Source organism: Ischnura elegans, chromosome 12, assembly GCF_921293095.1.
Source record: "Ischnura elegans chromosome 12, ioIscEleg1.1, whole genome shotgun sequence".
Classification (NCBI taxonomy): Eukaryota; Metazoa; Arthropoda; class Insecta; order Odonata; family Coenagrionidae; genus Ischnura; species Ischnura elegans.
This window is the reverse complement of record NC_060257.1, coordinates 76471935-76489199: the sequence shown is the minus strand read 5'-3', so window position 1 is coordinate 76489199 and position 17265 is coordinate 76471935. Positions and strand designations below refer to the sequence as shown.

General features: G+C 36.8%; 1 protein-coding gene across 6 annotated transcripts in view; it reads left to right on the top strand.

Moving 5' to 3' along the window:
* Positions 1 to 17265, top strand: part of LOC124168956 (zinc finger protein 1 homolog) — a 32386-nt gene continuing 15121 nt past the window's right edge. For 2 of the 6 annotated variants that reach the window (XM_046547375.1, XM_046547373.1), the window contains exons 1-9: positions 5 to 386; positions 4357 to 4494; positions 5377 to 5562; positions 6419 to 6526; positions 7623 to 7736; positions 16151 to 16385; positions 16496 to 16783; positions 16883 to 16936; positions 17057 to 17119. In XM_046547375.1, the coding sequence (XP_046403331.1) occupies positions 207 to 386; positions 4357 to 4494; positions 5377 to 5562; positions 6419 to 6526; positions 7623 to 7736; positions 16151 to 16385; positions 16496 to 16783; positions 16883 to 16936; positions 17057 to 17119 (1366 nt within the window). In that variant the 5' untranslated portion in view covers positions 5 to 206. Of the gene's footprint in view, positions 387 to 1869; positions 1966 to 4356; positions 4495 to 5376; positions 5563 to 6418; positions 6527 to 7622; positions 7737 to 16150; positions 16386 to 16495; positions 16784 to 16882; positions 16937 to 17056; positions 17120 to 17265 lie in introns of those variants that run through there. The other 4 variants (XR_006867015.1, XM_046547374.1, XM_046547377.1 and 1 more) reach the window with 4 other exon arrangements.

Here is a 17265-nt window from a genome sequence, read left to right as displayed (position 1 = left end):
GAAGTGACAGTGAAACATATGAGTGACGCTTTTGTTGCCTGTGTTGCGTGTTCTTTTTTGCTAAATGTTAGCAAGTATGAATTTTATTTTGGTAATTCATGCAACTTCGTAATTATTTAACTACGCCTTTTAAACTCAGTGGGATCGTGGGGCAGATGATCAAAGTTGGTGTTTAAGGTTTTGGTTCATGAAAGTATCATTCCATCATGATGAGCACGAGTTCGAAGGTTACACCTAGTAACGAAGAAATGAGTGGTATGATCTTCGAGGATATGATGTGTAGATTATGCATGAACTATCGTGGAGATTCTCTCAACATTTTCGTTGCAAAAGGAAAGAGTGGAGTGGAATTTGGGAGCCTGATTGAGGATCTGCTTAATCTTGAAGTGAGTAATTTTTGTATCTTGATATCGCTTTTCATCGCGCACCACTGCCAATAATATATTATCAGTAGAGTCTGGTGATAACTTCGTACTTCTACAAACCCCATCATCTCTTTCGGTCTGGAAAATGTCGGTCGATTTGCGGCTTCTCGCCACTCTCCACGTGTAATTGCCTTCCTCTTTATTTCAGCAGAAGTCTTGTATCCCACTTCCTTCTTCTGTCTCACACTCTCCCTTCGTTTCTTTTCCTGTTCCACAATTATCTACAGCAATCGAGCTCAAATGTCTCAGAAGCCTCCCCAGTAATCTCTATTTGCAGCTAAGATTATCTCAGGGTTGGGTTTGTCGTTTACTCTTCTCAAAACCTTAATATTTCCGGCCATGTCATCCCATACGAATTTTATAATGTAAGTGCAAAAGGAATGAACTTTGTAGTATGTGTACTCCAGTTGTCGGGCGCATTCTGCGCCCTTGTTTACCTCTCCCTACAAACTTATCAGGTATGAAAACTCACGAGTGATTCAGCACGACATGTTTAGTAATGATCATGAAGCAGACTGTCAAAACGAAATTACAGACTTGGCTACATCCACTCTCCACACGTTGATTAAATGAATAACTCAAGCATTCAAATCGAATACGTACTCAATGCCCCCGCTCATTTTCAAGTCATCAAAAAGTACAATATTGAAAATACTTGAGATACGTTGGCTTGAAATAGTGATCAGACTCATAACCAAAGTTCACTTCGACAAACGATGAAATGATCAAAAACCCTTCCAATTAAATAAGCATTTTTTTTATCATCCCGTTAAACTGAAATTAGGAACTCAATACATTATTAGTTATTTCCAAAATAAATGTAAACCATATCTTAAAATACTGAATTTATGTAATAAAGGTTTAAAAAAATGTTATCAACATTGTTCTCAGTTGTCATCAACATTGTTCTAAAGCAGGATCTTTTATAAAATGTGCTTTAATGTCTGTATGTTTGGAGTGTTTGCTATTCTTATAATTTGGCTAAACGGCACTTTGATTATCTGCAAGCAAGTGGGCTGGTACTTCCATCTGGCATCACAGCTGGTGTCTAAAGGCCTGTTTACACGGTACATTAACACGTACAGGTTAATGACTAAATGTATGAATGCCAAAATACACCGTGTGGCCACCCAACTTGTGTGAATGCATACACAGAAAGTAGAACCTGTTCCAATTTGGTTCATGCATTCGTACATGTTCCATTCTGCTCCATTCATGCAAACAGACATTAACTCATATGTATTAATGTATCATGTAAACAGGCCTTAAGTGTTGTATTTTTCATGTGTGTACAACTTAAAATTAATGGCATCAGTGGTAGGTTATTCTTTTCCTTTTTTAATAAGTCTCTCTCTTGACCTTAAACAGGACAACAATGCAATCAATGAAACAAAAGAAAAACACAACTCACGTAAATGCAAAACAGCATCAATAATGTAACCATCACACACAAGTGAACCCATTTACTCAACAATCACGTTTTTCTTGTCCCATTTTAACTGCTTCATTTTAACTCTTGGGATCATGTGCGTATAGGCAGGTAATGGTGTAAAGTTCTTCAAATCTCTTGGGCTTATGAACTTGTCTTTTTTCTTCCTTTCGAGACAGGTTTTTCTATTCCTTATCTTCGACTTCAGTATCTACTGGCTCCCTCTTTTCTTGATTTTTGTCAACCCAATCATCCTTGCATGTTAAGTCTTGCTTTCCTAATCTTCACCTTTTAAGAATATATTGCATGGATGATACCCAACCATTCTGACTTCTCTGGCTCAAGTTTCTAATTTTTACATTTGGGTAGCTTTCATGCCCATGCCTTGGACCAAAAATTCTGTTTTTCAATATCTAGTTTTCCAAGGTAAATTTTTACTGGAATTTGTCCATTAAGTGCACTAGTTTGGGACCAGTTGAGATTATATGCAGCATGCATTATTGCTTCTTCCCATAGTGTTTTCAAAAGTTATATTTCTGCTAGAAGGGTTCTAACTTCGTCTTGGAGTGAAAAGTTCAACTAGCACCATTCATTTGAAGAAAGTAGGTGGAGTGTAAAGTAACCTAATTCCATTTTGTTTTCAAAAATGTTTCAGTTCATTCGAAAAATACTCACCTCCATTGTCACATCTTATTTTGGTTGCAAATTTTCTTAATTCAGTGTCTAGCAGCCTTTTAAAGTTCATTATGAAAAGCTTTCTATTTGAATTTTATAAGAACCAAGTACTACACAAAAATGAGAAAAGTCATCTGCAACTGTCTGGTATCTCTCCATTAGCATTTGGTGGAATTTTATATCCTCTTATATATCACTGTAGTAGTTCACCAAATCTAGGAGATCTTGGATGTCAAAGCAGCTCAAATGTTAGTCTAGTTGCTATTCACTTCGTACACGGACTGCTTTCTTCTCAGAATGCTTTCTCACTGTATGGTAGGTTTATCATTTCAGGAGCCTTTCGATAAATATGGCCCAGCCTTTTGTGACGTTAGTGTTTGACATCACACAATTTTCTTCTGTGCACTGAAGGAAATTACCCACATACAAATATTCTAACAGACTACATTCCATTTTGAACGCTGTTTTATCATGTATCACTGAGAGAATATTTATTTAGAGAATGGTCTCTTACCACTTATGCTATGAAATTGACCGTGAAATCCTGACTTGTCAACACATGTAATTTACCTCGCTTCTATGCAAATATGTAGTTAATCACACGTACAATTTGAAAGTGTTCGAGATGTAATAAATTTTGAGTATTTTTCATGAGTGGGTGCAGCCTCTCTCGTACTAGGTGCTAAGTTGCTCCTGAATCCAAAACAAATTTCAGATCAGTCTCAAGTTAACTAGCCAACTTCTCATGTGATGAGCGACGAAAGTTATTTCCTCATCTTGTGCGATCATTTTATCACCAGGGATGGCAAGTGAAATGAAACCGAAGTCAAAACCAGAAAAATTCAATAGTTTCGTTCCTGAGAGGGATAAGGTGATGCCATTGCAATGATAGGCATTCTCATGCTCCATCCATGCTCTTTATTCACCCTCTTAATTACTTGCGTATTACCCAAGATACCTCCAGTGACCTTGACTGGGCTGCCAATTTACCTATATTTTTCTACATCACTTTTTTATAATGAAACAATATGCAAGTATAAAAGACTTGCACTGCATCATAAATGGAAAACAGTGTGCTCTTCTGTGCATGAATGAAGCTATTAATAAATATTAAAATACTTACAGTTCACAGAGCTTAGAAAACAATACGCTTTCCTTGAGTGAATGAAGTCATGTACATGTGTCATTCCTCTCATATTCGACCGGTGCTTGCCCCTTGGATCACCAATTTCGACCAAATTTTGGTAAATCATCTTCATTTGATTAGGAAACAAATGCACAAAGTCTTTTTGTAATGCATGCAATGGTTTACTAGATACTACAATTTTACGAAAGAGTCTTCTAATTAAATGCTATGTGTATTTCTGGAAATAAGGAAGTTATAAAAGCAAGCAATGTTTCATTTGGAAGGCATCAATTTGAAAAAGATTATTAGTGGATTGTTTTAAGGAACATAAACAATATGATATTGTTTAAAACATATTCAAATTTCAAATCGATTATTGGAACCAATCTTGGATTAAGGTTATTGGAATCTTAGACTAAGGTTATTGGAATCAATAACCTTATTTAGTGACCCCATTTCTCCCCACACCATTCATTATGTTCTGAGATACATCTTTACTTGCTTAGCTGCCAATAGTAGTCTTAAACTAAGTAATATTAGGACTTTTTATTTATGCATATATGATTTTTTTTATTTTTATAAAAGAATATACATATTTATTTTGATCCTTAGTGCATATTTCCATGATCTCTTTTATTGTCTGGGGAATTATTTAACTGTGTTAAGCTCTACCATTTTTTGTCTTTGATACGTTATGACAGGTTTTTGAAGGGGATGGCCTCCCTTATCGAGGGTGCTACTTGTGCTTGAAGAAACTAATGGATTTCAAGGAGTTTAAGGATATGTGTGTAAAATCTTCTGATCAACTTCGAAAAATTTATGAAGAGTTTTGTGCGAAGGTGAGTGAAGTGGAGCTACTGCAGAAATTGAGGTTAATACTGGGCAGGGAATTTGGGGTAAAATCAGGGGATTTTGAAAATGAGTCGGGAAAATCTGGAAGAAGGAAGGAAATACTAAGCATGGTGTCAAAGAAACTTGTTCATTGCGTTTGAAGCAAAAAAAAACAACTAGCTGAGGGCTTGTGTTTTCCAGCACGGAAAGATATGGTGAATTTGCCATTTTGGAGTGTACAATTTTCTTTTTTTTTTACTGTAATTAAGCTGGCAAAATTGATTAAGTTGCTGATTAATGTAAAGAATTTTTGTTTGATTTAAATTTGGCACCCTACTTTGTCCTTTATTTGATTGAAATTAAGTTTACAAGTTGCTGAATTTTTTTGTTTTGATATAAACGCATTTTAAGAGGAACTGAAATTTTTTTTAGAGTTTTGCATTTTATTGACTGTTACTATTTTGAAATTTCATATACACCTAATAATCAAAATGAGAGAAATAAAAAGGGAGATGTAGTTATGATTCTAATCAGAAATAAGTCAGTCAATTTAATTCGTGAATCTTGTAAGAACTTTGTATATCCAACAATGAGATCTGGTGGTGCTTACCAATGTTATTCAGTTTTGTTATTTCCAGAAAAAACCCTCGAAAATGGCACATTGGGTTGTCATTGATCTACTCTCATAGTTTTATGCAAGTTATAGTAATATTTTATTGCACTCTGCAATGAACTACCATATTTCTCCGAATATAGTCCCCCCCCCCTTAATTTGGAGGCTTCAGTTTTGGGGAAACATTTTTTTTAATGCATAGGAATATAGTCCCTCCCTTTACATTTTACCACAGGTATTTTGGAAAAAAATATAATAATGCTTATCTCTTTTCCAGAATAGAGCTAATCAAGAAGTAATTGTAATTGATTCTGATGATGATGAGGCTTTGGAAGTAGTGGAGCCAGGGGGATCAAATGTGCTAGGTGAAACCAGTTGGCAAGGCGAAACCGGTGGACAAGATGAAACCAGTCACAAAAGTGAATTTAAAGTTGTTTGCCAACCTCTGGATATAAGAAATCCGGTGAGAGTTGCTTTTGATTTTTATACTTATCTTTAATCTTTACTTTTGATTCATTAAATAGGCTAGTTAACAGGAACGCAGCTGGAGCGGAAAAAAATTGCTCTCCGCAGCAAGGAACAACGGGCGAAACGCTGAACAGTTCCTAACTTCACTCCGGAATGAATGATACTTGGTTCAGATTATGCCCAGAGTATGATTTCCTCTACGCCGCACGGCGTAGCAACGGCTAAAGCAAAAGGCGCCAAATTCGAAATATTTTAATCCTGTCATCTCTGAAAGTTCGCAAATCGAATGTGCATAGGAAGAGAACTAACTGTACATCAAATTTACGAGCTGTAATGAGTCTGTCACCATGATTCCCCAGGAATTAAGCTTGTTATATGACGTTGCTCGAATGGTGAAGAAATAACCATAAATGACGCTTTGGTCACAGTACACGAGGACAACTTAAACGTGGCGTGATTATTAAAACTTAGCGTGCTGAATATCCATCTAAATGCCATAGCTTATGCGTGGAACTTCGTAATAAAGTTCATTTTGTAACCGCCAGGACTGGGACTGAGGTTCGTAATTTCGTAAAAACGGAATTTTCGTAATAACGTTTCTTTTCCTATAGCTTAGATAGGTTTTTTCGACGGGACCAACGATTTGCTTCATAATAACGTTGTTCGTATTAACGAGAGTCTACTGTACTTCATATTTGCATGTGAATTGCGGTATAAATTTTGTGAAGATGTTGATCGTTCATGGTAAATGCATCTATCAATGTTTTAAGGAGTTCATACACCCCCAGGCAGCAATAGTAATCTCTTGGAGGAGCAACTGAATTAATTGTTTGTTTGTGCCTAACTTCCAGGTTGATATCAAAGAGGAATCCTTTGACGATGCAGACACTTGCAGAGGAGAGGGGCAATACGAAACCACCGGGAGAGTTTCAGGTGATGCTGCTTGCCTTCCTCTTGAGGTAAGAAATCAAGTTCATGCTGATCTAATGGAATTAATTTTTCTTTTGATCCATAAATAACTGTTAAACTCAGCATTAAGGTAAATAATGATACGATTAATCTTAAATTATACATGTCGTTGTTTTCTCTTTGACTTATTGACCCTTGAACTCTTGACCCTTGACAACCCTTTTGCTTATTTCTTTTAATTTAAATTAACAATTGATTAATTCATTAACTACCCTCATTATTATTCCATCATTATTGGGGAGCACTCATTTCAAAATTACTTATTACAAATTTTTATATACAGTTGAACCTTGATAAAAGAAAATTCAAGGACAACTAAAATCTTTTCTCTGATTTTTCTGTGACCCCTTAGCTTGCAATTTTAGTTTCAATGAGTCAAAAATAATTCATAAATTTTGAACACATTCTTCATATTTACTTGTTAATTATGATTTAAAGTTTGTAAGAATGTTGATCGTTCGTGATAAACGCATTATCTATGTTTGAAGGAGTTCATACCCTATCCTGTATGACTGCAATGGGAAAAAATGTTATATACATGATAGAAACTTGTAAACATGGCTGTATTATTCATATGAACTGGTGCTCATGTCTGTTATTTTGTAAAGAAAGAGTGACTACCATAAAAAAATTTCCTTAACCAGCGATTCTATAAAATTATAAACAAAACATGAAAGCTGTTGCCCAATTTTCATGGTGATGCCATTGGAGTTCTCGTGTATTTACTTGTTTAGTGGAACTGCCTCCATAAAGAATCACTATCTTGAGTGTAACCAACAATAAACCATGTGAAGCCGAAAACATGGTTGCCATGAAGAAGTGCGTCATGTCATCAGCTTAACTGCGAATAGGTTAAAACAGTTGATATGTATTCTCATTGAATAGCTTTTGCCTTTTGATTTTTCTGAGAGAGGGTAACCCGAATAGTTGGTGACGGTGCGGAAAATAAAAAAGATATTAGTTTATTTAATTTTTAATCAATCACATTTGATAATAATAAAATTTGATGAAGGAACACATTTCAGTTTGATGTTGGAGTAGTGGAATTGAGCCTGTTTTAAATGGTTGTTCTTTCCCAACTTACAGGGCTGTATCAAAGAGGAAGTTGATCATGTGGAATCATGGGACATGAGTGGAGGAAATGGCCAGTATGAATCCCAAGGGAATGTTTCCAGTGAACCTGCTCATCTTCCACATCAGGTGAGAAATCGAACCCATATCTTTCCTTTTCTACTGCCTTTCTTCATCCTTGTTTTGCAGTTATTGAATGTTAATTTGAGTATTAATATTGCCTCCAATATCTCAAGTCTTAAGTAGAGCTCGTAGATAGGGGTAAATAAAAACTTTACAATGTGGTGTGAAAAATACCATAAAATTGGCATAATAGTTAGTACATATAAAAATGCAGTGTCTGATATAGATGGTAAAAAAATTTTTAAAATGAAACCTTTTACTCGTACAATATGAATTTCAGTGAGTCTCACTAATCCAAATCCATTTAGACAGTACAATAATTCCTTCATGTACAAAGTTAAAAATATTGTGCAATGCAAACTTAAAGCTAAGTACAATATTCAAGAATGTATTTAAAGTTGATTGCAGTAATGGGTAGTGACGACTGCAGAATGTGCCAGACTTGCGTATGAGTCAACAGTGTGTTGTGCTGAAGGAAGGGTAGGGCAAGTACAGTCTTTTCCAGTTACGTGGTGAGGGGGAAACTGAAACGATGTATTTTTAAGGTTAGTTTATGCTCTAATGTTAGTTTTTTCATCAGTTAAACACTCAATGTTTAAAATAACTGTTGAATATCTAAATGCAACTTGTCTTCGAATATCAGACCTCAGATGCATTATCACTGTATGTTATTCCACTCCACCTTGGAGCTACGGTAAGTAATGATCCTTACCCCCAACACTACGACCAAAACAGCACCCCTGTGTGTGAATGGTGCTCCTCCTTGGGAATTTTTCTTGAGCGTTTCGGTAGAGCTATGGTTTGGTATTTCTGGCAGAAAACCTCAATTCAGTCAATTCTAGTATCGCAGCATGTGCAAATGATAATTTAATGTTTTCATTTCAAACACACAAAAATCATCGCTAGCATACTTGTCAAGGCTAGTTAATATGTTAGCGATTTTTGATGTTTCAGTAACAGAAACTCTCGCTTTGCGATATGACTTTCTCTTGAAACCCGCGGGCTAACCTCTTGACCACCAAAATACCAAGAAATTGGCCTGACGTAAATAGCTGGAAAAATGGTGGAATATCAGAAAGGAAACTGCGGAAATTGTAACGCAGAAAAGCCATCATGAAAAATCAAGTTTGAATAACAATGGGCTCTCTGAAATAGCAAATTAAAATGAACTAGAAATATGTTTATTTGATATATAGCGGCAGACAGATTTACCATGCATACATTTATTTTAAAACATGCCACCTTGTTTGGATGCAATTAAGGGGAGTGTACAATCAGAGCTCCAATAGCAGACTTAGCAGCAGAGTTACACCCTGAGTTTATCCACATCAAAGTGCCAACTGTGAGCCCAGTCATTTGTTAGACCACTTTTTGTCTTTGTGAATTTGGTGGAGACCATAAATAACCCATTATTGGTGGTATAGTAATTAGGGATGGACTGATCCAGGTTTTTTTTTTGATCCAGATCAAATGCTTGATTTCAGGTGTCAGATCTTTGGATGTTTTCAGATGCTAATACATTTTTGATTGCCTGCCATAAAATGAAGTAATTATTCAAGTATCTTCTGGGTACATGCGATCTAAGGAATGCTATTTACATTTTCATGCACATTTTAATATTTTAACTGATTGAAAATCATTTTCATAAGCTTTCAAGTTATTTAATAGTATTCAAATTTTCCTCACACAATACATATTTATCTATGTATCATTGAATTAAATTGAAACTGCGTAATCTGCTACATAATTGACAATGTTTTGAACAACATGTACTTAATGTGCGACGACGTGTGTGAACAGAACGAGACGACCTCTCAGCAATCTCGAGAGGAAGGGGTGGGTAGCAGAAGCGCGTAGAGGAGAGGTGGAGGGGAAGGAGCAAGATCCCTCCATCTTTCAAGCAAATAGGGAGTCAAGGACGAACATGTCAGATCTTGCTATTTTGTGACGTCATTGCCTTCAAAGCGAAGCCGGGCAAGCTACGTGATGTATGCAGTTGGCGTTTCCAGTCCGTCTCCACTTGTTTGAGGGGGCTAATTATACACTTGTTTCTTTGGAAATTGTGTTGTTTTGACAATGTTGAATGTTAGTATAGTCTAGTTGTAACTAGAAAACTTAATGGCAATCAATTATAGCTGAAAAAAACTAAAATATTGTCAGATATGCATCGTGTTTGGTCTCATTCTTTTTTAGATCTCTTGCATGTCATCCAATTGCCAAAGCTATCGAGACATCTTAGGGCCCAGAAAGTCACTCACCTAGCGTTTATCCTCCAGAAACAGAGAACTGAAGCAGGTAGGCCGAAAAAGGCCAGTTGGTTAGATGGGGTTGAAATGAAACATGCGATTGTTCCATTGTTCTTGTGTAACTTGATGTTTTCCTTCAAAGACAATGATTTATGGTCAGTGTGATCTCAGAAACAAAAAAAAACATCAGAGGCACGGGCTGATAGAATGCCGTGGGTGGTTTACTGAAATCTGCGACATAGTTACTTTTGACGTGGTTATTATCCTACAATGCTGAGATTCCCCTGATGATTGTTCAATCTTTTGTGAAGAGTCACACTATGTGCCTGTCGTATTTAGCCTTAAAATTTTCCACGGCTGAATTCTGTTGCATGACCTCTGCTAGAGATTTTAAACAAAATGGTTCGTAAGTAGGACAGTCATTGCAGTGCAGCAGTGCATGTGAAGAGAGGATCAGAACACTTTCCACTCTCGCTTACAGGATGCTGCATTCGCTGAAGCAATAGTTTAAAATTTTGGATCCGGATCCAATGTCATCAGTGAATTTGGATTCGAAGTATCCGGTGAAGGGCAATAGGGAAGTGCACTAATTTTTTTTTATTGCTGAATTTGAAAGTTTAGCCTAAAAAAGAAACATTAGTATAGTCACTTTTATTTTCTGCATCTGGGGTATGCACTTTAAAACGTTTTGAAAGTCGGAAAATTTCATGTTGCGCTGAAACACAGTGCCTCCATCTTGATTGAGATGTGACGTCACAAGGCAGTAGTCACCAGTGGAGTATCGCTGTATTCCGTCGCCTTCTTTAGCGCGGCGAGAGTTTCCGGGAATCGGTGGAGTTTGCTTCCTAAAAATGTCGTCTAGTACCGAAAACATGAATTCAAAATAGAATTATAAATGATTTTTTGTTCCAAATTTCATCTCGACGTCGAAACAAAAGCCTGGAGAAGATATTCATTCCCGTGCCTTAAGCACAAGCTATACGGAATAAATGGTTCAAGGCTGCTCCTGACTCTTACCTATCGATGATATTCTGTTTTGAAGATCATTTGAAGGTATTGTAAGATCAAATTGATATTTATATTATAATAATTTACTTAATAGGTACCTCAGTCACATCAGAAAGTGTGTTGAGTCAAAATATAGCATCTTCCGCGTAGACCTACGTAATTTATAAACTGAAAGTAGTTTGGTTAAAGAATTATGGCGCGACTGTTTTTTTACACGACCGGGAAAAATGCGTACTTTGCCCATGATATGTGCATATATGATAACAAACGATTTTTGTTAAAGTTAATCTTTATTTGTTGAAATTAGTACATTTATAGGTGATACAGATATAAAGGCACACGGCAGGTCGCGCGGCGTAATTTGTACTCCACTGGTGACGGGTTCATCTTGCTGATCTAAAAAATTAGAACTTTGAAAACTCGCAATATAGGCAGTCAAAGTACATTGTAAGAATACACGAGACCATTATAGCCCAGAATGTACGTACAATGTCGAAATCCTTGGTTTTCAAAGATTGACGTATTTTATACGCCAGCGCGCCCGGTCCAGGGTTATCAACTTTTATTTCATCCTATTTGTTAGTTGAAATTATATTTCAGAATGGTTCTTATAGCACTGCTACTGAGGTAAACTGGTAGGTACTGAGTACAAGGTACTGAGGTATGTACTGAGTAAGTAAACTCCCTTTGGAGTAATGTGAATTACAAGTGTTCGAGATATATGGCATTTTATATTCGCTTTGTGTTCTTATTAATTATGCCTGTACGCATATTGTTGCTTGCCGCGAGCCTTTAATGGTATGTGCTCTTGCAAGAGTGGTTTTCATTTTTAATGTGGAAGTTGGTCAGTATAAGCAAAGAAAAAATTAACATTTTAGCGCACACCAACCCTTGTAGTCATCGTATCTCGGCGTTTGTAATGACACTGCTAAAATACCTAAACGCCATAATGACGATAAAAAAATTGTCTCATGTCAATGATTGCTGCAATTATAATTAATGATAAACTAGACGCCGTATGATCACAATGAAGGCAACAAAAAATAATACCATGATGTAGACTCGAACCACGATCCTTCGGGTAACACCAAACCTTTGACTCGTGCACGCTACCACTACCCCAACCGTCCCATTCGGAGATTGTGGATATTTTGGATTTATATATATAACTTGTAAAAAGTAACGCATGAAAATTAATTAATTACAGCCTAACTAACGCCCTAATTGAAAAAGATGCAGTAAGGTACGCGGTCTCCCCTTGTTAGCCTTAACGTCTCGCATTTCTATGGAGCGTTGAACCTGTCCTCCTTATTCAAAAATTCAGTAACCATAAATACATCAAAGTTTGGTATACCATTTATAAATCGTTGGAATTTTCCTTCTCCCAACCAAGATTATCTTTTCTTGAACCCATCCTGGACAGCGAACCATTGCAACAACCAGCCAGCTCGAAAATAAGGCTAACATCCCATGATTCTAGTAGCGAAGGGCGAACGTTCCGGCCGGCGTGAATACATACGCAACGAATAAGTCTTGCAGCAAACGTCTGAAATAGGTTTATAAGTTTGACTCGGTTCTTACAAAAAAATTTTTGGCATGATAAACGGCATTGTGCCAAAATATACCCAGCGAAAAATAAATGCCATCATGCATTTATTAAAGATTCAATGTGCTATTCGTACTACTCTTTCCTAAGTTTGAAGTTGACACGTAAATGAATATTAATATATTACGCAATTATGAAGTCGTTTACTCAAAAGAGAAGCAGCCGCGTATATAATCTGAAGATATTTTATGACAGCAAAAAACGGATACCCTCAAATTATGTAATTTTTCTATGCAATAATAGTGGTAGAACTAAACGGTGTAGAAGCTGCCTTCTGCTACTGCCTTATGACGTCACGGCCAATATTCAACATGGACACCCGTTTTCGCGGCCTTTGAATTTTTCCATATTTCAGACGGTCATCTCGAATCAAGTATTCACTATTAGGATTTAAACTGTGGTTTTACGACATTATGTTATTCTGAACTCTAATTTAAAAAATGTGTTTGGTGCATTTGAAACACTAGTGCACTTCCCTATACCCTTGGATATTTAGATCCGAGGTATCCGATCCAACCATCCCTAATAGTAAAAGAGATGGTTGCATCATGTGATGGGGAGGTTTCAGTATGACATGATGCGGCAGTGTTGAGAATTCAATGTTTTAATATGTGTTTTGACAGTCTATTGTAGAACTGGCAGAAATGAAGCTTGCTTGCTTGAAATTTAAGAAATTATGTAGCACATGTTATTGTAAAATGTTTTTCAATAACATGTGCTGCATATTTCCAAATTGTTGAAAAAGTCATATATACTGCAAACAAACCTTATATCACGTAAAAACTACTATTATGTACAAATTTGTACTTGCGAAAAACATAAGAGTCCTAGTCATAGGTAATGAAAATACTTATCCTTAGCCAACATTCCAATAACTCTAGAGAAATCTGTCAGAATACCGAGCATATACCATGGAAGGTACTTTTTGGCCTCGCTTTATCCGAATTATTTTACATGTGAAACATAGGCCGTTCAGTAGTACAAAGAGAGACTCGCAATGACATTTTTCTCGCATAATGCCATTGGTACATACAATACCTGGCTTCCACTGTATTATTCAATTGGTACTATATTGACAAACATGAAAATAATGATCACTCTGAGAAAAATGCACATGATAATGTTTCTGAGTGTTATTGTAATTGTATCAAGAGATTGTATCAGAAAGGATTGTGACAGAACCTGTCTGTAATTATTTTTTCCCATTGCGGCAGATCTGAATGGCTCTGTTATTGGGTATGATACACAAGAATTATTACTGATGAAAAATCTTCACTTGATGGTAAGTAGTGAAATTATTTGCCACTGTTTGCAGAGGGTTGGGCTTTGTTAAGGGAAAATGCTTACTTTTTGCTGACCTAGAACTTTATCAGGACCCCTGATATCCTTATAAGCACTCATTAATGCTGCTTGATCGGTCTTTTTTCATTGTGTATTACTTATGTAAAAGTTAAGAAATTATCTTCAAATTTACAGGATTTACAGTAAAATCCTGGTAAAAATCTTCTACACAATGAACCCCATACAGCAAAATTTCATGGAAACCTCCCAATTTCGATGTCATTGGCCCAATTCTGGGCTCATCCTTGTGCAATGCATGCCAAGAAACCTCCCTGTGAGCGAACCTCTCCAATTACAATCTTTCCCTACGACAATTTCTGCGCTTGGACTGAAAACATAAAAAGTGCCCCTCCAGATTGAATTAAAAAAATATAATACATATATTACATATTTATAGCTGGTTGCATTTACAGGTAGTTTTTTCCATGGATATTTACGTAATAAGCAGGAAGTAGAACTGCAGCAGAGGATAATGCGTCATAACCAGTCGTCGAGCTTCAAAGGGGTTCACATCCGTGACCTACAGAGCTGAGGGCATGAAAGAGACTTGGCACTCTGGCTTGGCAAAGGCCATGGTCAACTCTGCCCGGCTCCATCCATTGCTTCGCTCTGTGCGGCTTTTTCTATTGGTCTGCTTCACCCGGCTCCGTCTATTGTCTGCTCCCCTTGGCTCGGGCTATTGCTCAACTCCGACCTTTATGCTGCTCCAAGCAGAACTACTTGGCCAATCATCACTCCTCTCTGTACCGTCAAGGTGGTTCACTAGTTGAAACGATTCTTCAGAAAATCCATGGAGTAGCACTTTATGAATTAAATTTCAATTCCGATTGAGTATCCCTTATACTAAACTAGTTTTCCTTTCTTCAGTCCTTACACTAATGTGGGCATTATTATAAATTAAATTTCAATATTGAAGTTTATTTACCATTGGAAGTTGAGTGAAAGGTTGTGTTTGCACTTACAGTCATGGTTGTTTGTATGCCCTGTTCCACTAAGATTTTCACTTGATAGTCTTATCAGATTACTTTCTGTATTGGTTTACATTGGCAGAGGCATTGATGAACTCAATGGAGCCAAATTTTCCCTTCAAAAAACATATCAGATTAGGTACTTCTCAATACATATTGGGTTACATTCCCGTGACTCTGGGAATGGGCAAGCTCAATTACCTGGTTGCCAGTTAACTCAGAGAGCTAGCCTGCAAGGGAGAGATGGCTGCCATAGTCAACGTCACCTATATTTATGTGCTTGATCATATAGCATCACCTTTTTGTGCCTTCAAAATGGGAAAGGTCTGAAAAAATTGTCAGCTTTGTAGTCAAAGGGTGCAAATTTGCGATTTGTGCTCTTTGCCTCATTCTAACGACCTATGTCTCATGTGTTCGATTTCATCTCTAGCCTACCGTTCTTTGCCTGGCCTGGGTTACCATTGGACATCATGGTTCGTCTCTGAGTGCCTGGCTAGACGAGTGGTTTTTTGGGCACTACCCCTGGTTAGCAAAGGTTATGAAGAGCAAAGAAATGTTATTATCCTTGGAGTGTGGAAGTTCTTATATGGCCACTGTGCTACTCTGTGTTTGAATTATGTGTATGTCACCTCCTGGGGAAAAGGAAAGAGATAATAATAATTTATTTTGAATTTACCCTCAAATTATAAAGAATGAAAAAGAAGAGACTTTGTGCTTTCACACATTTACATGACCATGGTTTCAACGTAAGACGTATTCATCAGGTGATGATTACCCTCAAATTGTCAGTATTTTTTTTTTTTGCACATACAATAGTTGACATGGACATTTAAATCACTGCATGTAACAAGTGGCTTTGTACATAGTCACGTGCTCAAGTGCATAGTTATTTATACCAAAGGTGAAATTTGGCATGAAAAACATCTAGCTTTGGTGGGATTCGAACTCAGATCTCCCGATCGCAACTTTGCCACTCCATCTTTGTCTCACTCTAATGACCGATATTAGACACAGCCGACTTTGTCCCAAACACAGTCATTACTGTCAGTATAATTCTAAAGTAATAAAGCAGGACATGGTAGGTGGTTAAGTCAAATGGAATTCTTCCATGGGGATGGCTGCTGGAGTCGACATTGCCTTTGAGTTGCTTTTCATTCACTCAAATTCCGGCTAAGCCAGATGATTTTTTCATGGCTAATTTTTGCTTTGGTGTAAATAACATGGGTATTCCCTAAAAGATCAATTTATAAGTTACAGGAGGTTGCTGCATCAAAGACAAAGGAATACATTGTAGTGGAATTATCAGAAAATGATAGGAAGGTCATTACGGTCGCTCCAAAAAACTGGTTGTTAGGGGAAGAGGCAACTTTTATTCTCTGGCCATCAAAGATTCATGGCAGCGAGCTGGCCATGATTAAAGGTTGCATTGAGCCAGACCCATCCACATGGGACAAGTACAGTGTGCTCACTGTATCCAGACCATTTCGTAAGTATTTTTGCTTGGAAAGTTCTTTTATTTCCCTCGGTTTATGCGGTATTTAAACATTTGTCTTCAGTACTTTACTTATGTGGGGTGGGTCGCACTTAATTCGACAGAAAAATATTTAGATGCCTGTCACTTAAAAAAGTTAGCCTTCCGACTGAAGAGTTTAAAAAAAGCCAAAGAGCAACTCCAGAAATGTGAAGATAGCGGACGTCGGTTAACATTTCCCGCTGACTCAAAACTGGTCGGAGAGTCGTCATCGGAAGGAAGTGAAGAGGAAGATGTTGCTGTTGCAGAGACAATTCCTGATGCTTGTCAAGAAAGGAGTGATGATGACATTTTGAGGATTCATACAAGTCAGACTGATCTCAGCGAAAGTCAAAAAAGACCTTTGGAAAATGGTTGGTTGATAGTATAGCGTACATTCTGTGACCCAATTTTTTATACCATTACTTTTGAATTTCTCTGTTTTTTACAATGGAAATTGCTTGTTTTTTTAGCGGATAGTGAAAGAGATGCACAAAAAAGGAGGACACATGAAACTTCAGATATTGGTAATAAGTGGTTCATTTTGTAAAAATAATCCTTATTGTGTACTGATAATTTCTCTTAATTAACTTATTGATTGTTAGCTTTTATGTATATTACCTCTTCAACTTTTTTGTTTTGATTAGAAGGATCATTTCCCTGTGATTCTGCCAGGACTTCAGTACATAACTACAGCAGGGTAACCCATAGTAAGTGCAATTAAGTTTTGTATTCTAATTTTTTAATGGGAGAGACATTGATAGACATTAAAGAAAGCTTTTGGGATTATGTGTGCCTTGATTTTAAAATGGCTGAAATTTCTTCAACCTTGACAGAGCTGATGTATTCTGGAGAA